Source organism: Bos taurus, chromosome 1 (genome assembly GCF_002263795.3).
Source record: "Bos taurus isolate L1 Dominette 01449 registration number 42190680 breed Hereford chromosome 1, ARS-UCD2.0, whole genome shotgun sequence".
NCBI classification, from domain to species: Eukaryota; Metazoa; Chordata; class Mammalia; order Artiodactyla; family Bovidae; genus Bos; species Bos taurus.
In genome coordinates, this window is record NC_037328.1 from 124866091 (window position 1) to 124885166 (window position 19076).

At 35.2% G+C, this 19076-nt stretch overlaps 2 protein-coding genes across 3 annotated transcripts in view; one reads left to right on the plus strand and one right to left on the minus strand.

Moving 5' to 3' along the window:
* DIPK2A (divergent protein kinase domain 2A) overlaps positions 1–19076 on the minus strand; it is a 22661-nt gene continuing 3585 nt past the window's right edge. Inside the window, exons 2-3 of one of the 2 annotated variants that reach the window (XM_059876203.1) lie at positions 5617–5920; positions 1–2920 (exon numbers count right to left, since the gene is read on the minus strand). In XM_059876203.1, coding sequence (XP_059732186.1) covers positions 2589–2920; positions 5617–5863 — 579 coding nt within the window. In that variant the 5' untranslated portion in view covers positions 5864–5920 and the 3' untranslated portion in view covers positions 1–2588. The remainder of the gene's footprint in view (positions 2921–5616; positions 5921–19076) is intronic. The other variant, NM_001205651.1, reaches the window with a different exon arrangement.
* The window catches only part of LOC132345853 (uncharacterized), a 9716-nt gene continuing 2266 nt past the window's right edge, over positions 11627–19076 (plus strand). Inside the window, exon 1 of the mRNA XM_059888923.1 lies at positions 11627–12024. The gene's annotated coding sequence lies outside the window, so the exon portion shown is untranslated. The remainder of the gene's footprint in view (positions 12025–19076) is intronic.

Consider the following 19076-nt stretch of genomic DNA (forward strand, 5'->3'; position numbering starts at 1 on the left):
TGTGGTTCTTAAAGTATTCTTTATTAAGATTATTAAAAGTTGTAGAAACAACTTTATATTATAAAGGCACAGGGAGACAGTTCTGGTAAAATATTCAAATTAAACAGTAACTTACAGTACAAAAGACAATTTTAATGCACATACAAACCCCAAATGTCTGATTCAAAAATATTTTACTGTGTCTATTAATGGGCAATGATTAAAAATATAAATTGCTACTGTATAATAAATATCTGATAGTGAACATCTTGATAGCAAAGTGAACAAAATATTTATTGCTTTTCATATATATATTTTTCCCTGTAATTTAAAATTCCTAATTCTTTTATTATCTTCTCAACTTTTCCAAAGATAAAAGAAATTCCACATAATCTCACAGGGGAAATGGTAGTTATCAAAAACTACCTCAAGAAGCAATCACTGCTGGCAGTGTTTTCTCACTTCCTGTTCTGCAATCACAGTCGCCCTTCCAAAAAGTAAGATAAATGTTTGCTAAACAGTAAGACAACTGCTCTAATGACTGGCATTCTAAGGTTTGTAATGAATACTTATACAAATATAAAAGGTGCTCCATTTTGAAATGTGTATTTTATTCGAAGTTTTGGGCAAGAGGCGAATGTCTGACAAGTAATTTTACCTACTCTCCTCAAAAGTTTTCCAAAGCTGTAAAAAGTCAGCTTAGTAAAATTTCCAGCACTTGAATATTTCTTTGAGGGCTAGTTGGCATATGTAATGTACTAATGTATTAAAATTAACATAATGCAATGTATTTTATAAGGAAGAGATCTTACCCTTCTTCCAGTTTTTAAACTGGGATTAATTTTATTGATTTCCTCCTGCTCTTTCTTTAGCAACTGTTATAGATAGTACAGGTAGAACGTCCATCACAACAGTAAAAGAACATGAAAGCAACATCCTAATGAATGCTATTTCAACTTAAGAAATATCCACATGAAAGTCTTTGATAATCACTGTAAAGTTACTTAACCATATGTCATGTTCAGACAGTGCGTAGCAGCTAGTAATGTACCTGGCACAGAGTTGATGCTCAATAAATAGGTGCTGAATGAAGGAAAAAGAAAAACTTGGCTTTGGTTGTGCATACTTTAATCACGTTCTGATTAGAATAAGATCAGTCTAGAACTAAATACTGCACACTACATCAAACTTTGCTGTAAACAAAAGTTACGATTTCAAACAGAAAAATATCACCTACATTAGCTTTAGCCAATTTATATATACATATATTTTAACTTTAAAAAACACCCGAGAGAAATTTCACACATTTGTTAATTTTTATCCACATACTTAAATTTGATGTTGTTGATGGTTAACAATTAGGTAATGGAGACCAAGTTGGACAGACTGGCTAATAAACCTGTCTGCTTTATAGTTAGAATTACTAGTCCATCAATAAATTAAAAAGTTATGATGCCAGATTAAACTCAAACAATGACTACCACGCCAATTTTTGCAAAACTACCACACTGAAGTTACAGAAATGTAACTGAAGTTACATACGTTTGGAAGTAGTAGCACAATTTTTCAACATTAAAGAATAACCAGGAAGATATGAATTTAATAATGACAGACTCAAAATATTGGAAGTAGGACAGTAAGAATAAGTAGGTGACCAATTTTAAAATCTAGGACTAGGTCTAATATTTCTTTGGCATATGCTTACTATCCTGGACAAGTTAGCATTTAAAAAATACTGTTTTTTTTTTCCTCTCAATTAAATTAACATTAAGGTATAGATTGCTAGTATACTCTTAAAGCATTTTAAGGGACAAAAATGACATTTTGCAACATATGCCAAAGTTCATATTTAGTGTACAGTTATAATTTATTGGCATAGAGGGATGTAACTGTTAAATAACCTTAAATGATCTCATGCAATGGTGAAGCCACAGAAAGTGGGAAGAAATATAAGTATTTACACAATAAAATATTCAGTTTTCTGAAAACTGAATTCTGTTTTTTCGGAAAAACACAGTAAACCTAGGAATCCTAACGGTAAATATGTACCGCATAGCACTGAATGAAAACTAGCCCAACTGTAAATGAACACCTATAGTAACCTGAATGTGTAAAATTTAATAAAAAACATAAAAATGGAAGAGAAAAAAAAAAACCCCTACACATCAGAAGGAAAAAGTAGCCTATAAAACAGGCCATAATCTAACTTGATAATCAAAGTAAATAAAAGAGATTCACAAAATCATGACAGTAATGCAAACTAAGTCAAGTACCAAGTACCCTTTGATACACAAGCCAATGTAACTATCAGACTCATTTCCAATAGCTTAACAATACTCATTAATCCAGTCAGGCATTCAGGGGCTGAAGCGGTCAACAAGAGCTCAAGCCTCCAAAGTTTAAGAACAAACCCATCTGCAGAAGCAGCGCGTGATTTCTGAAATCATGTCTTATTTTGGTGGATGTTAACGTAAGATCTGTCAGTGCAAGTTTATCAGCCATTTGGAAGTATTACTTCCAAATGTCATTTTTCCGGATAGGTTTTGGTAGTTTTCGTTTTTAGCCAGTGCTATGTAAATGAAGAAAAGCAAAGACAAGTTCACCGTAGACTACCTCACATTGTTACTTAATTGTGCTAGATATTCACGCAGTTCTTTCGCAGCCTGGAATCTGCCGTAGCGCTTCTTTGGGTTTGCGCACTCATCCAGCAAGGCCTCGAGGCGGCCGTCTTTGGCAATTTCACTTGGTGGATCATGGAGGAGTCCTCCAGAAGTGCCACGCCACGTGGCGTGTCTGGATAAGAGGTTCTGACAAACAGCATAATAATTGTGGTCCACAGTGGCACGAGCACAAAGAATTTCTTTTGAAAATGATAAGCAAGCCTCCTTATCACAGTCATCAAATTTGCTTTCATACCATACATCCCAATTTTCAGGCTTATCTGTGAAAAGGGAAAGAAGGAGAAAGAGAAAAATACATTTTAGAAGGCTTTTCATTGTTTCCCAAAATGTAACATTTGACTAATGAACACAGTAATGTTGGTTCTTAAAACTATATTACATTAAACATTTAAATATATTAATTTCTACACAGACATTTATAAGGAGTCCACCAAGGCAGGGGAGAAGGATCAGACAAGGGTCTCTCCATACTAAAGGCCAAAGGGTTCAGCTTAGAGTGAAATTCTCCATGATACAGAGAAAGTGCCACATGCAAGTCTGACATAGTGCTACATGAGTACAGAGTAAGCAGTTCCAGTGCCTTAGACTGCGGAAAGCCACACAGGGAACAACTGACTGAGGCTTTGAAAGATAAACACGTCTGAAAAAGAGGGAAAACAGCATGCTAGGCCCAGAGTACAGTATGTACCAAGGCATGGATCTAAGGGGTTGGTACAGCTGGTACATTAAGGAAATAATAAATTCACTGTCGCTAGAGCACGAGACAGGTGACTGGGGAGGAGGCACAGGCAATGCTAGAGAAGAAGGCTGCACGTCCTGTGGTCATGACCACGATCTAATAGAAATGTACTCTGGGCTGAAGACTGGAGGTGCTAGGATGATGACAACAACTAAAGAAGGTCCAGGGGAAAAGGTCAGACTGTACAAACACTTGATACAAAAATTAACAGTAAAGTCAGAGGTTCTAATTGGATGACAAAGTAGACACTATTAAGATAATATTAATATTTTATACATACAGAATAATATAAAGTAGCTGTGAGGTGTTCAGTAGAAAGATCCATTCAAGAAACTAAAAGGCCACTATAGCGGAAGCATTAAGGGCACTGGAGTTATGTTAAAAATGAAGCAGAACAAGGCCAAGTCACATAGATTATTCTCTGGTAAAGTGTACGAATTTTAGTCGACAAACCACTGGAAGTCATTACAAGCATTAAGGAAGGGAGTGCTAAGATCAGATTTATGTTTTGAAAAAGGAACTACCTGAGTAGGAGGAAACCAAAGGAGGAAATAATTTCAGAAAGCTGTTACTAATCAGTCACTTCACAAATTTGCCAATTGGGTGACTGCAAATAGTAACATGATCTTCTAAGTCAGGTTTAATGGGCTGAGAAATGAATGGACACTGAGGAAGTAGAGAAAGGCAGTAAGCAACTTTTAAAAATAGAGGGAAAGCAGCAGAGAATCTTATGCATACTTGTTTATGGGAAAGTAAGAAAAACTAGATTTTAAGAAGGAGGGTGGGAAATGAAGAAACTAACTGATGCAACAAGTTCTCAATGAAAGATCTATTTTCTCTGGAAGAAAATGTGTATTGCTTTTACTAGTTTAGATGATAAAGGGAAGGACATTAGGGAGTTGCCACAACAAAACCACAATCTCCCTGTAAAGGTCATTTACTAGAAAGAGGTAAGAAAAGAGGGTGAATAAATAAATACAGCCTTTTGCAAAGTTTCTATTTAGCCAGCTCTACCATGAGATATTTGAAAAGAATTAGCCAGAGCTAAAAAAGCACTGGAGCAATGCTCACTGTATGAAATGCCAAAGTACAGAAACTATATTGTATTCATCCAAGGTCAGGAATTAGTTGGTACAAAATTGTAACATGTATTCCAGGAATGCCCATGGTTAAAAAAAAAAAAAAATTTACAAAAAAATTATTTTTACAAATACTGGAATAATAATGTTGTAGAGTTTAGGCAAGTTGCACAACTCTGTGAATATATATATTAAAAAAAAAAAAACTGAATACTTGAAAAAAAAGCACAGTTTAAGCTGCTGTAACTTCCACAAATGTATAAAGGGGTTAAGTGGGGAATGATGTACTCAGAGCAGGGCATCCACTCCCTGTGAAAGGATCTGCATGGCAGATAAGAAAGAATCAGAAAGTAGTTTTGTGAGTATGGAATCGGAACAAGGCATTGAGAAAAATCAAGTATTTAACAAGATAAGCTGAGATAATGTAAAATGTGTCAACCTAATACATTGCTGTTACACTCACTGCATTCCACAGGCGCCACAAACTTTTGGTCTCTTCATCAACAGACCCACATGACAGGAGGGGGTTAAAAATACAAGGCTTTTTACCGTGGAACAACAACCCTGCGGTTTCTTTTACTAAGTACATTAGTTACAGAACCACAGGCTTTGTCCTTGAAACTAAAATTCCTATGACACTTAATTTTCAAAACACTTTAGACATTCTGCCCAACTATCCAGTGAAGAGCTCATAAATAAATGAAAGCAAAGTTTAATGTCAAACCAGAGTTAGAGATCTGCAGTGCTAGGAATCATCTACATGGTTAAAAAGGAAAAAAAGAATCACTGGAGGGACCTCACAGAAAAATGTAACACAGAATATTACTGTAAGAGAATCCACAGAAAAACAGACTCTACAAAAGCAGTATAGTCTCTCTGGTAGCCTTTAACTAAATAAAAACTTAATACTGCATTAGAGTCCTAAACCACAGCACGCAGCAGACAGTATGGAAGAGACGTGTATGCACACACACCCCACACACAGTATATCTGGGTCCATTTGAACCTGAAGTATATTTTACTATATATGGACAAACTGTGACTAAGAGTTGCTTTTTAAGGAGGAAGTTTTAAAAATCTGCATCATATAATGTAAACATTTGACATAGGAAAAAAAACCTACAAGTTATATACTTACTTTGTCTGATTAACCTTTTGTCAGCAACCAAAACGTTTTCAGCGTCCACAATGATTACCTTCCCATCTCTAGGACCAACTGCAAAATTGTCAAAGCTGACGTCCAGGAGGTAGAGTGCAAATTCAAAGTCATTGTTTGTGAGCTGCTCTGCTATTTCCATTAACTGCCAAGCGAGGTCAACTCGTTTCTCCCATGGTGCATTAAAGTAACTCCACAGTTCTTCTCCAACATAATTTACAGCCACCATTCTTCCACAAGCTCCAAGATATTTTGCAAATGGCCAACCTTCATCAGATGGAAAACTCTACGAAAGAATTATCTTCATTACAAGACATTCTGATGAGGATATCCTAGGTCTATCCCCAGATTCTCGCAGTAGAGATTTCTGCTAGGCATGAGCTTGGATTTTCTTGTTATATTCAACAGTTCAAAAGACATAAACATTTTTTTAATTGAGGTATAATTAATTTAAGATGTGATGTTAATTTCTGTTAAACAGCAAAGTGATTCAGTTATATGTATATATACATTCTTTTAAAAAAAAAATTCTTTTCCATTATGGTTTATCTCAGGATATTGAATACAGTTTCCTGTGCTACACAGTCGGATCTTGTTATTTATCCAATTCTATATGTAATAGTTTGCATCTGCTAAGTCCAAGTTCACCCCCCCCTCACCCCTCCCCTTCCCTTTGGCAAACACAAGTCTGTTCTCTAGGTCTGTGAGTAACTTTATTTCTTTTTTAACTCATACCATTACTACGGACTTGAAATTTTTTTAATAGAGCACCTCACATTATAAAGCTAAAATAAGTCTTGCTTATTGAAATCTCAGAATCAAATTGATCAACAAAACACAAGACACTTTATTACCAGATCTAAAAGTAGAGATGTTTTCCTTTATCTTTTTGATTCATGTACATACAATCAACCAAAACTTTCTTTTCAATGAACAGGACTGCACACCTATTAGCCAGCAAGTGTTACCAGGCATCAGGCACTCTGTTATGCTGGCAATAAGAGTGAACTGCACTGTCTCTAAAATAAAAATTTTAGAAGACAAATACCAAACAAATAACTATGAGTGTAATTAAGTATTAGTTACAAAAAAAATGGTTCTGGTCCTAAGAGTCTTTAATAGGGACCTAATCTAGTCCAGAAGCAGGCAGGAGAGGAATGCAGAGAAAGATTCTTGGGAAATGTCTTCTAATCTGTACCCACAGGTTGGTAAAGAGCAGTCTGATAACCTACAATGCAATCGCCACTCCAAGTATCTCTGATGCCAAGTTAGCTTTGCTTCCCTTTCCAATGTCACCCCATGTCTAATCACCTTAAATCCAACTTCAAAATTATTTATTCTCCTGATCTTGCCAAGATTTTCTAATGGATTTTTTAACTACTAGTAAGATTAACGGAGAAGGCAATGGCACCCCACTCCAGTACTGTTGCCCAGAAAATCCCATGGATGGAGGAGCCTGGTGGGCTGCAGTCCATGGGGTCGCTAAGAGTCAGACACGACTGAGTGACTTCACTTTCACTTTCCACTTTCATGCATTGGAGAAGGAAATGGCAACCCACTCCAGTGTTCTTGCCTGGAGAATTCCATGGACGGAGAAGCCTGGTAGGCTGCAGTCCATGGGGTCGCACAGACCATGGGGTCGCACAGAGTCGGACACGACTGAAGCGACTTGGCAGCAGCAGTAAGATTAACATCCTAAAACAAACGTCTTCCAGGATTATGAACAAGTTATTTTCAACCTAAGTAAAATGGCAGGCTTATTCTAAAGTACTCTGCAGTATTGTAACACCCAGCTACAAGTTGAAAAAAGAGCAAAAGGGTGGGAAGTAATACTTTCAACAACTGTTGGAAGATCACGTGACCAGAGGCGTTTTTAAAGAGCTGTTTTTCAGAATAGTGAAGTGAAAGTCACTCAGTCATGTCCAATTCTTTGTGACCCCCATGAACTATACAAGTCCATGGAATTCTCCTGGCCAGAACACTGGAGTGGGTAGCCGTTTCCTTCTCCAGGGGATCTTCCCAGCCCAGGGATGGAACCCAGGTCTCCTGCATTGCAGGCGATTCTTTCCCAGCTGAGCCACTCGGGAAGCCCTTTCAGTACAGTCCTTTCCTTAAATTAGAGGCAGATGATATTTACACAGATTGCAGGGCAAACAAAGCAAAACACTACAGAATATAAATATAGCCTACTTCTACTGCTAAAAATTGAACAATCTACATAAGAGCCAGAGATGAGGCTCTTCTGGGAACTCAAGAAAGTAGGTGGGTGATATTAATTTTACTCTGAGCTTTTATAAAATTGACAAAACTCAGTAACACTCTTAACTTTAAAATTTGTATCAACTTTAAAACAAAAGATTTATAGAGTCATACTTCATCCACAATTGCCTATTTTAATGTGTGCTTCCTTTTAACTATCAAATGTACAATAACTGTATTTGTTCTTTGTATATATACCTTTTCTGTTTAAATTTCAATATCTGCAGTTTTGTAATATAATACTAATTATGTAAATTAAAAATTTAGATGTTAGTACGAATCTTTAAATATAGTAAATGAATTAATTCAATTTTGTTCACAGACAGTATCTACTGATTCTTTAGTAATTAGAGGAAAGCACATTTTTAATCTTATCTGAGATTTTAAAACTTCTTGTGGGCACTAGGGAAAGTGACAGATTGCTCATTTCCAATGTGACATGCAAAAATTGCTAACCACACATTATTTTCAGCTTTTCCTCCCAACTTAAAATACCTCCATAATCTTGAAAATTTATAGGTAAAATGATTACAAAAGATTTAACTATTTCTCAGAAGTATTCATGTATAAAATCTGATATATAAAACAAAAGCACTGAAAATAACTAAGTATGTGAGATTATACAGTTTTGCAGTGCAAAAAATAAAAAACTCCTCCACATACACTATTGGCATATTATTCACATGCCATATTGTCAAACAGATACAAACATATCTTTGTGAAACTAAAATGGTCTTTGACAACAGGAGAAAAGGGAACCCTGCCAACATCTGCACATGTACAAATGCCTCCTTGTTTTTGGAGCCTTTCCAAGTGAACGACAGTCAAATATATACCTCATTACTCAAGTCCCTCATGGAAGAGAATAAAATATATGAACAAGTGTCATATTGAGCAACTTTATATTCATATAGCAATTTCTGACAATGTTAGCTGAAATCCTGTTCTGCCTCATTTTAAGAAGAGCACAACAATTCTTTCATATAATTTGCTACCAAATCTTTTGGAAGAACTTTAACAAATGAATTCACATCACTTGCTCATATGAAAAGAATTTTTCATTGAATAATCAAAAGTCATACTTCATTAATAAGAACAGAATTCTACTGAGCATTCTATTGAAAATGCTCCAAGGAAGCCAAAATATTTATAATTTGTATTTAAAACAATTCTGGCTTAGAACCAAATGTACCATGATCAAGCAGAGTTTGAGAGACAAAAATTTTAAGATGTTACCACTTGGATTTATTAAATATATCAAGCAGTAAGAAAGAAAACATCTTACTTCCTGATTACCAAACTTCCACAGTGCATAAAACACAGTAGCTAGGATAAGAAGTATACTGCTGAGGCTCACTTTTTTTTTTTTTCTTTAAACAAAATCTTAAAAATCTGCCCATTGTGCTGGGCAGATTTTCAAACTGCCTAACACAACAGGCACATAATTTCAAGTAACTTGAAATAAAATGTGTGTTTCATTTTTTACTTATATTTTTACTTTACTTTTTATTAATGTATAGGTGATTTACAATATTATGTTAGTTTCTATTGTACAGCACAGCAATTGAGTTTTTATTCTTTTCCCTTATAGGTTATTTCAAAATATTGAGTATAGTTCCCTATGCTAGAGTAGATTCTTGTGGGTTATCTATTTTATATATAGTAGTGAGTATATGTTAATCCCAATCTAATTTATCCCTCACCCACTTCTCTTTTGGTAACCATAAATTTGTTTTCAAAAGTGTGCAAGTCTCTGTTTTTGAAATAAGTTCATTTGTATCCTTTTAAGATTCCACATATAAACAACAATATTAATATATTTGACTTTGTCTTGCTTAGTTCACTTAGTATGATAATCTCTGGGTCCATCCATGTCGCTGCAAATGCCATTACTTCACTCTTTTTATGGCTGAGTAATATCACATTGTGTATATATACCACATCTTCTTGATCCATTCATCTGTAGGTGGATATTTAGGTTGCTTCCATATCTTGGTTATTCTAAATAGTGCTGCAAGGAACCATAGGACACATGTATATTTTAGAATTATGGTTTTCTCTGGATATATGCCTTGGAGCAGGATTGCAGAACCATATGGTAACTCTTCCCTGGTAGCTTCCCATATGGGCTTCCCTGGTGGCTCAGTCAGTAGAGAATCTGCCTGCAATGCAGGAGACCCGGGTTTCATCCCTGGGTCAGGAAGATCCCTTGGAAAAAGGAATGGCAACCCATTCCAGTGTTCTTGCCTGGAGAACTCCACAGACAGAAGAGCCTGGTGGGCTACAGTCCATGGGGTCTCAAAGAATCAGACATGACTGAGCGACTAACACTTTTACTTTCTTTCATGGCAACTCTATTTTAGTTTTTTGAGGAACCTCCATACTGTCCTCCATAGTGGCTGCACCAATTTATATTCCCACCAACAGTGTAGGACGGTTCCCTACTCTTCTCACACTCCAGCATTTATTACTTGTGGACTATCTGATGACAGTCATTCTGACTAGTGTGAGATGGTAAGTCATTACAGCTGTGATTTGATTTTCCTAGTAGTGGTGCTGAGCATCTTTTCATGTGCCTTTGGCCATCGGTACGTCTTCTTTGGAGAAATGTCTGCTTAGATCTTCTATTTTTTGATGGGGCTGTTTGCTGAGCTGTCTGAGAAAATGTGTGTATTTTACAGGATTATTTACTAGTGGAAAAATGCATAAATACTTTTCATCTGAAAGAGAGTCTTTAAACCTGGAATGGTTTAAATTCTAACTGGATTGGAGGCACTCCAATTAATTGTTCAGGGTTTTTCATCAGGTTTGAATATGTCATACAGTATGCAAAGTTATAACCAAGTATTAGTTTAAGATTATACAAAGACACAAAATGGTTAAAAAACATATTTATTACTCTATTACTGCCTTTTTTTTTTTTTACATTAAGTGGGTGACCACCCGAAGAAAAAGTCTGAGTATTACTACCAATGTAATAATTTAAAATGGAAATTTAAGTATCAAGTCAAAAATGCTTAACTCTAAGATTTAAAGCAAAATTAAATGCTTTCACTGTTAATTGACACAGTATTTTGAATATGAAACCTAAGATATCATCATGTCTAGGTACCTTTTAGCTTAAAAATCAAGGTTTCAGAAACTACTAGGATCATCTTCATTTTATGAGAAAATAAAATATATACAATCAATATAGTAAAGAGACAATTCAGATATTTTATATTTTTTAAGATACATAATATTTTATAAACTTTCTATATTTAAAGGGTAAAACAGTATATAAGCAGAAAATGGACTTGAAATCACTAGTCTAGCTTCTAAGTTTCACCTTTACCTCTGAATCTCACTAGCTGTGAGATGGTGGCAAAGTCAGAACTTTTTAGCGCTTTAGTCTCTTCTCTGTAAAACTGGAATAATACTTGTCCCATATTCATCAGGGCCATCAAAGGGAAAAAAGTATGAAATGCTAAACTGTAAAAAGGCTCGGTGCTATGAGAGATATCTAGTGCATCTACAAGCAGTAAATACACAGATTTAAAACTTGGTAATATGTATATATATAAACACAGCACTGTAATTTGATTTTCATTTATAATAGGTAAGTATCACAAAGTAAATTCTAAATGCTGACATATCTATCACATCTATTGATCAAAACCAAAAGTCACAATGTTTTGTGGACCCTTCATGTGACCAAATGGGATGTGCAATCTAAAAATTCTAGAGTTGGAGGGTACTCAAGTTTTAAATACAGTTCAACTTTATCAGCATATAACTTAAGTGAGTTGCCTCAAGTCACAAAGGTAGCAGGGTTTCCCTAGTGGCTCAGTGGTAAAGAATCCTCCTGCCAATGCAGGAGCCACAAAACACATGGGGAGCCGCAAGTTTGATCCCTGGGTCAGGAAGAACCCCCGGAGGAGGAAATGGTAACCCACTCCAGGATTCTTGCTGGGATAATCCCATGGACAGAGAAGCCTGGCAGGCTATAGTCTATGAGGTCACAAAGAGTTGGACATGACTGAGCATGCATACACACACACACGCAAGTATTAAGAGGTGAAGTCAGGCTAATACAATCCCTCGATCCCAACATTCCTGTTTCAGAAGTTTTCAAATTTTGGAAAGGTGACAGTACGTATGTTTCACATTCATATTATGCAATGCTTCAAGGACTTTGGGATAGCACCTTACAAGAAAACATTTTGCTGCAAAAATACCATAAGCTTATTCATCCCAAGTTGGATAAAGCACATGAATTACCTCATGTGTTTTCACATTTGTTTTTTAACTTGGCAAGGCCTATTTTTCTTCACTTTTTAAATCTAGAATTGCAGATAAGGTCAACTCACATTTCACTGACTACTGTAAGAAGCTGGACTAAAAGGCAAAGAGAGTTACTGTGGAATGAAAATCCTGAATTAAAAAAATCCTATATCAAGCCTAACTCCATTGGAAATGCTAAGAGTTGCAAACAAAACATAATCCTGTTCTTAGCAAGGCTTTTTAGTCTGAGTTGGGAAGATGATTATAAACATATATAAATGATAAATTCTGGAATTTGTTACAAATCACAGAAAAGTACAGAAGATGCTGAGAAAGAAAAACAGGGACCTATTTTAAACTGTGTAGTAAAAGACAGCCTCCAAGTGCTACTTAGGGAGAACTCTAAATGCTGAGCATAATATTACACAGATTGGGGATGAGGCAGGAAGAATGTTGCAGGAATATGTTAGAGCCAGAAACTGTCTTCTCAGAACTGAAATTCAGAAAAAAAAAAAGGCCAAAGAAGCTGCAGTGAAATGAGGAGGGAATGGCTTGAGGTAATGGGGTCTGGACAAGGAGGTAGAGATTAGATCACAATCATGTTGGGAATTACAGAATAAAACACAAACTCCCCAACACGGTCTACATGCCATGAAAACACCAAACAAGTGTCAAATCTTTAACATTCAGAAACATATTACTTACTAGAGCTAATCAATATCCTGTGGTATATAACCTTTAATCAACAGCCACTGTCCTACCATATTAATTACATCATTTTATTCTATTATATAAGAATACAGTCCTGAAAAAAGGAGACATGGGATGTGTAAGTAAAACTGACAAAAAAAACTAAAGTTAACTCTAAAATGTTCATGTTCTATTATCTTTTACTCTCTTTACATGACCAAAAGTGGGGTTTGCATACTAAGTTTAAAATATAGTAATTCCTCTAATACAAAAAATATGAAATATTTTATAGCCATTTATTATCTCACAACATGCCATTAAAAAGAACATAACTTTGCAGTTTGCCTAAAAAAGAAATGTGTTACACAACTGCAAGACTGATTTTTTTTTAAAGGAGAAAATTTCTAGTAAAAAGATAATGACTTGAAAAAAAACTCATAAATAATCAAACATATAGTCTAAAAATCTAGTTACAGGTTTTCCAAAGAACTGGCATTTCTACTCATACACACAATTTAAACTTGAGATCATTTCTAGAGAGTAAATTACCAAAAGCATACAAAATGCTTAGAGGTTCAATCTGAGCTTCAAAATTATTTTTAAAAGCCAAAATTTGAACAAAATCCCATTGTAGTAACGCATGTTATAACAGCTGTTCATAGAGATTAGTCAAATGTTCTGGTGACAGACTAATGTGTTCACAGTTTTGTGAACTGTCTAGAGGGGGAATACAGTAAAATTACTGGAATGATTTAATGGTTACCTAATTTTTGCTAAAATTTCTTTAAGACCTCAGCTTCTTAATTTATACTGCCAAATAGTAGCCAAAGTCCATTGCAAAGACTGTAGGATCTTAATAATCTCAAGATTTTCAAGTCACAGGATATGTTCCATTTGTTTCACTAAGTAATTTTCTGAATGCCATTTCCACCCACCTAGAATTCCAACAATATTAAGCAATGTCTTGAAAATAGCAAGGTTGTGTTATTTCACTGAATATCGTGTCCAACAGCTAGCTGTATCTAAAATAGGAAACTAATGTCAAAACACATCAATAACAAAAAAACCTACCAAGTTTAATAGAAACAACTCATCTTTGAGAACAAATATCTTAAGAAATATTCTTCCATACCACCAAAAAAAAAAAAAAGAAACAAACAAAAATTGCTTGGCCAATAAAATTTTAAATATATATTTCCTAGTCTCAACTGACCTCATGAGAACTAGCAACTGTGATTCATGTTTTTAAGTTGAAAGATATACCTAGAAACACTATACTCAAATATTTCTAATAAACTGTCAAATGGGGGAAAATAGGTATAAGCAGCTTCTTTTAGACCCAATAACCTAAGAATGCTACTTCATACTTTCTTTAGTCAAGATCTGATTTCTTTAATCTGCAAATAGAATAGTACTAACTTCCCCTCTTCCCTTTAAGACACAAACTGAATTAATACAGCCCTTCAGAAGTATAACACAGTATCTGCTAGGAGCATAGTATCTCTCTGCATTAAATACCTGGTGCCTGGTTTTGAATGTGTATTCCTTTGTCTTAAATTTAATACGACCACAACAAAACTCTTGGTTCTCCCTCCCCCAAAGCCATTCCTTCTCTGGGCTTCCTCAGCAGTAGTTGCTTAGACCAAAAACCCTGGTGATATCCTTTATGTTTCTTTCTCTCATACAGTAACCCATTCCCATCATCAAGTCCTATCAGGTATTTCTCCAAAACATACCATATCTAACTGCAACCACCTTAATACATACCAAGCTTTCTCCCACAAACCAGGGCAAAAGCCTTTGATGCCTTAAACCATTCTCCACAAAGCACGCACTGCTAAAAACACATTTATTGTTTCCCACTGCTCTGAAAACAAAATTCTAAACTCATGAAGCATGTTTACAAAGTCACACACAATATGGACCTTGCCTACTTCTATGATCCTATGTTCTACCAGGCTTTTCTACTCCCATGCTTGATCCTGCTTTGGAACCTCTGAATTTGCCCTCAGAATTCTGTACCACTGGCTTTTTCTCATCATTCACATCTCAGCTAAAATGTCACTCTTAAATTCTGACCACTGAATTTAAAATTGTATCTCCAATCCAATTCTCCATTAGAGGAATCTGCTTTGTTCTTTTTACAGTATGTAAAATCTAAGATTACCTTGCTCTTTATTTGTTTGCTGCCTCTATCTAATGCCCCAGAAAGCAAAGAATCCACAACTGTGCCCTGGCCTGTCATCTTTACTACACCCTAAGGGCACAAAGGTCAGTTCCCAGTACTATTTGTCAATGCCGCACAATTCCTGTCAGATCTCCCTCAGATAACACATCTTTTAAGATTCCATCTCGGAGTCTATGAATGCCAAGAAAAACCTTGACTTAACCTCTATTTTTAAAATTATTATTTACTAATGTACTAAACAGAATTATTAACTTTATGACTTACAGAGAAAAATTAAACTATTTGGTTTATATTACTGAATCCTTATGAAACCTATGTTTATACAATAGTCATCATCATATGGGACAAATCCTTAATGCCCTTTTAATTACTATTCCAAAAAAACTACGGCCTGAAGTAGCATCTACATAGGTATTTATGATGTATGTATACATATGTAGAGAGGATGACATTTAAACATTTGCCATAGGAAGAGTAAAATTTATATATTTCTAAGACGGATGTCATGGTGTACTAAGGAACTTTCAGATCAGATCAGATCAGTCGCTCAGTCATGTCCGACTCTTTGCGACCCCATGAATCACAGCACGCCAGGCCTCCGTGTCCATCACCAACTCCCGGAGTTCACTCAGACTCATGTCCACCGAGTCAGTGATGCCATCCAGCCATCTCATCCTCTGTCGTCCCGTTCTCCTCTTGCCCCCAATCCCTCCCTTTACTCATGTCTAAAAGTGAAATAAGCTGATTTGCAAAGTAATAATATACTGTAAAAAACTTTACAATTAAGGATATTTTACATATATTATCTGAATAATTCTCTCCTTTAAAACAATTCATTGGATAAGTATTAACATTCCCATTTTACCCATTTAAAAACTCAGGGTCTGAACCATCAAGTGACTTCGTGGTGGTCTAGAATGCTATTTCAATACTGCCATCACCACACCTCCTAGTCCCTGTGAGCATAACCCCATTTATCCTCAGAACTCAATTCCTCTGTGAAATCCTCCCTGGTATTTACTCCAATGAAGGTACACTTAGATGTCCCTCCCTAAATGAGTCATCTGACAGGATGCAAAGTACCTTTATTGGTAGGGCTAATTATACTATACTGATTTTAATTAGTCATTTATATACCTGCCAGCTACACACAGCTAAGCTACTTGCTGCCTGGAAAAGCCTTTTCAATCCAAATACCTTCTAACAGACTATTTACCAAACAAGCAAACAAACAAAATTCAGTTCTTCTAAGTCCAGGGCTATAAGTTCAAAGAGTTTCCAGCTGCTTCACAGATAAACTCCTGTAATCTATAAAAAAGACATAAAATGTGGATAAAAAATTTGATTACATAATTTAAAATCTTCCAAAGTCTATGATCAGGGTGAATAACTATCCTAATTTTATGCCAAGAATTTACTGTTTTAAGACAGTTTACAATCATTTACTAAAGTTCATTATGTATAAGGCTTATATTCTAAGGACATATTAGTTTTAGTGTGAAAAGTAAAGAAAGAAAACATGCCAGCATTCTGTGAAGAATAAGCAGCAATAACAGCAATATAGGAAGGAGCCAGAGACCAGAAGCCAGGAAATCAGAATAAAAACCAGTCTGATGATTCCCTGAAAAACTGACTCCCTATTAATGTATGAGAGGAATACGTGCTGACCCATGCAATGGAAATACGAGGGAAAATAGTTCAAATATTAGACGAAAAAAATATTTCTGCACTTTCAGAACTAACAATGGCCAAAAGATAGGAATATAAACAGAAAATAGGCCAGGGTATCAAATGATTTTGCTCCATTGATCTGGAAGTGTTTTCCTATGGATGATCATTTGTTTCTACAATCTTTCCAAAATAAAAGTATCTTTTTTGAGACCTGGGTTATACACAGATGTTATTTTTTTGTTTGCTCTGTCACTAAGCTCAATCAAGTGTCAATAAAACCTCTATTAAAAAGAAGAAAAACAGAAGAAAAAAAAAAAACCCTCTAGATATAAGCTTATTCATTTATTTGATTAAAAAGTAATCTACTCAGTACTACCTAGTCAGAAACATCTCTGAAGCCTAAATCTGAGAGTGTGGTTACCACAGCAGCAATCATTGGTAGAGAAGCAGGTGGCCCCTTAAACTCTGGTTTGAAAAGAAACTCCTGAGACAAAGTCTGGAACATCCTTTCTAGGTGCCACTGCCCCACAAGAACCTTAGCTACCCTTAGCTCCAGACTATTTTCCTTTAAAGGTAGTCTCAAATTTTGATTTGTTTTAACCTGATTTCATCTGTGTAAAAACTGGGGCTAGGAAGACAAGCTTGAAACAGGGCTAGCTAATCTGGCCTCTGACCCGTATACGCTATCAGGAATCAAGTACCAAACCTGTGACTCCCTTCTAGAAGAGCTTAAACCCACCAGTTAAACTCAAGTTCAGAAGCAAAGTGACAACTTCAGGTTGAGAGTGTAAGAGTCACAGGGTGTTGAGGCTGAAAAGGAAAGGATCTAATCCAATAGTGTCATTTTATAGATAAGTAAAGGGGGTCCCACAAGAAGTTCACCAACAGTCCAAAGTAAAAAAATCAGCTAAATGGTCATAATCTGTTTACATCAAAAAGTGCATCTTAGTACATCTTAAAGATATATTCTTCACCTACAGAAATTATTCTTAAGGGCAGACACAACATTCACTCCAAGTTTAATTGTAAAAATTCATCTTGTAATGCAGGAGTGGACTAAATTAGTGAAGTAAAGGCATGGTTAATATTCAAAAACATAACTATTTTTAAAGTGATCCATATTCCAGACAAGCTTCAAAACTGTTAACCAAGTGCATTAGATAATTAAGTTACTTTTACTTATTTAATATCTAAGCACTTTCTAATTATTGAGTGCTTACTATGCATCAAGCACTATATAAAATGCTTTCCATGTATTATGTCATTTACAAGAACTGAAGGTTTAAAATCTATAGCTTAAACAATGATAGTTACATACTTTAAAAATTAAAGAAATCCTATTAAAAACATGATTTAGAAAACAAGACAAAATTCTGCAAATAAGACAAATTCCCACATTCTTGCCCTTAAACAACAAAGAGCTTTCTTATTTCTATAGATAAGACCATCTTCACTATCTCTGAGTTATAAAGTCAGAGATAACATTTTGAGCTTCAGGAAATCCAGACAGCATTTTTCTCCCTCACACACTCACAATGTTTATAAATTCAAGAATAGGTTAAGTACAAATACTGGTAAAAATTTTATCAGTAACAGAAAATATCTTGCTATCTCGCGAAATACTTCATTTTTAACTATTCCAAGAATGCTGCTATACGTTGTATTACAAAGTCCCTCTCTGCATTTTTCCCCATAGAATTTATGGCAAACTTGTTATGAAATGTACCTCTAGGTAAAGTAAAACTGTGAAGAGGAAAAGAAGGTATCGGTTCTAGCTTTATCCTGCTGATGCTTATAATTTTTCCTTAGAGCTAGATAAACTGCTGTAAGCTAGTAAAACTATTCAACAATGGGCAAAGAGTCATACTTCTGTATCATTTCACATTGGGAAATCTACACAACAAATCTGTACAGCTTTACATAGATAAGTTAGGTCCATATCATATCTTGCAGACATTTAATACCATTCATGTCTCCTTTCAAGGCATAATAGAAACTTAGGTTTTTTACTGTTTCTTAAAATCTGAAGAGGCAAATTGAATGGGCTAAATTCACACATACTTTTCAGTTCTTTAGTACTGTATCAAGAGATTTTTAAATGTTTATTTTTGGAAGCATGTTTACTATATGGAAACTCTTGTTAAGAACAGCTTGATGAATTCAGTTTAAAATACTTTTTCTCCCAAGTAGTTAATTTGGGGGCAATATAAAAAAAACTAGTTTTTCACCAACTGTCCAAAAATTCAATAAGTAGCTCCCTCTCCTGGAAAGAGAAAAAAAAAAAAAAAGGGAGTTCCTCGTTAAGCTGTAAAACACACGCTTGTACTTTTAAAAATATTTTTAAGAAACCCATGAACCCCAAAATATATAT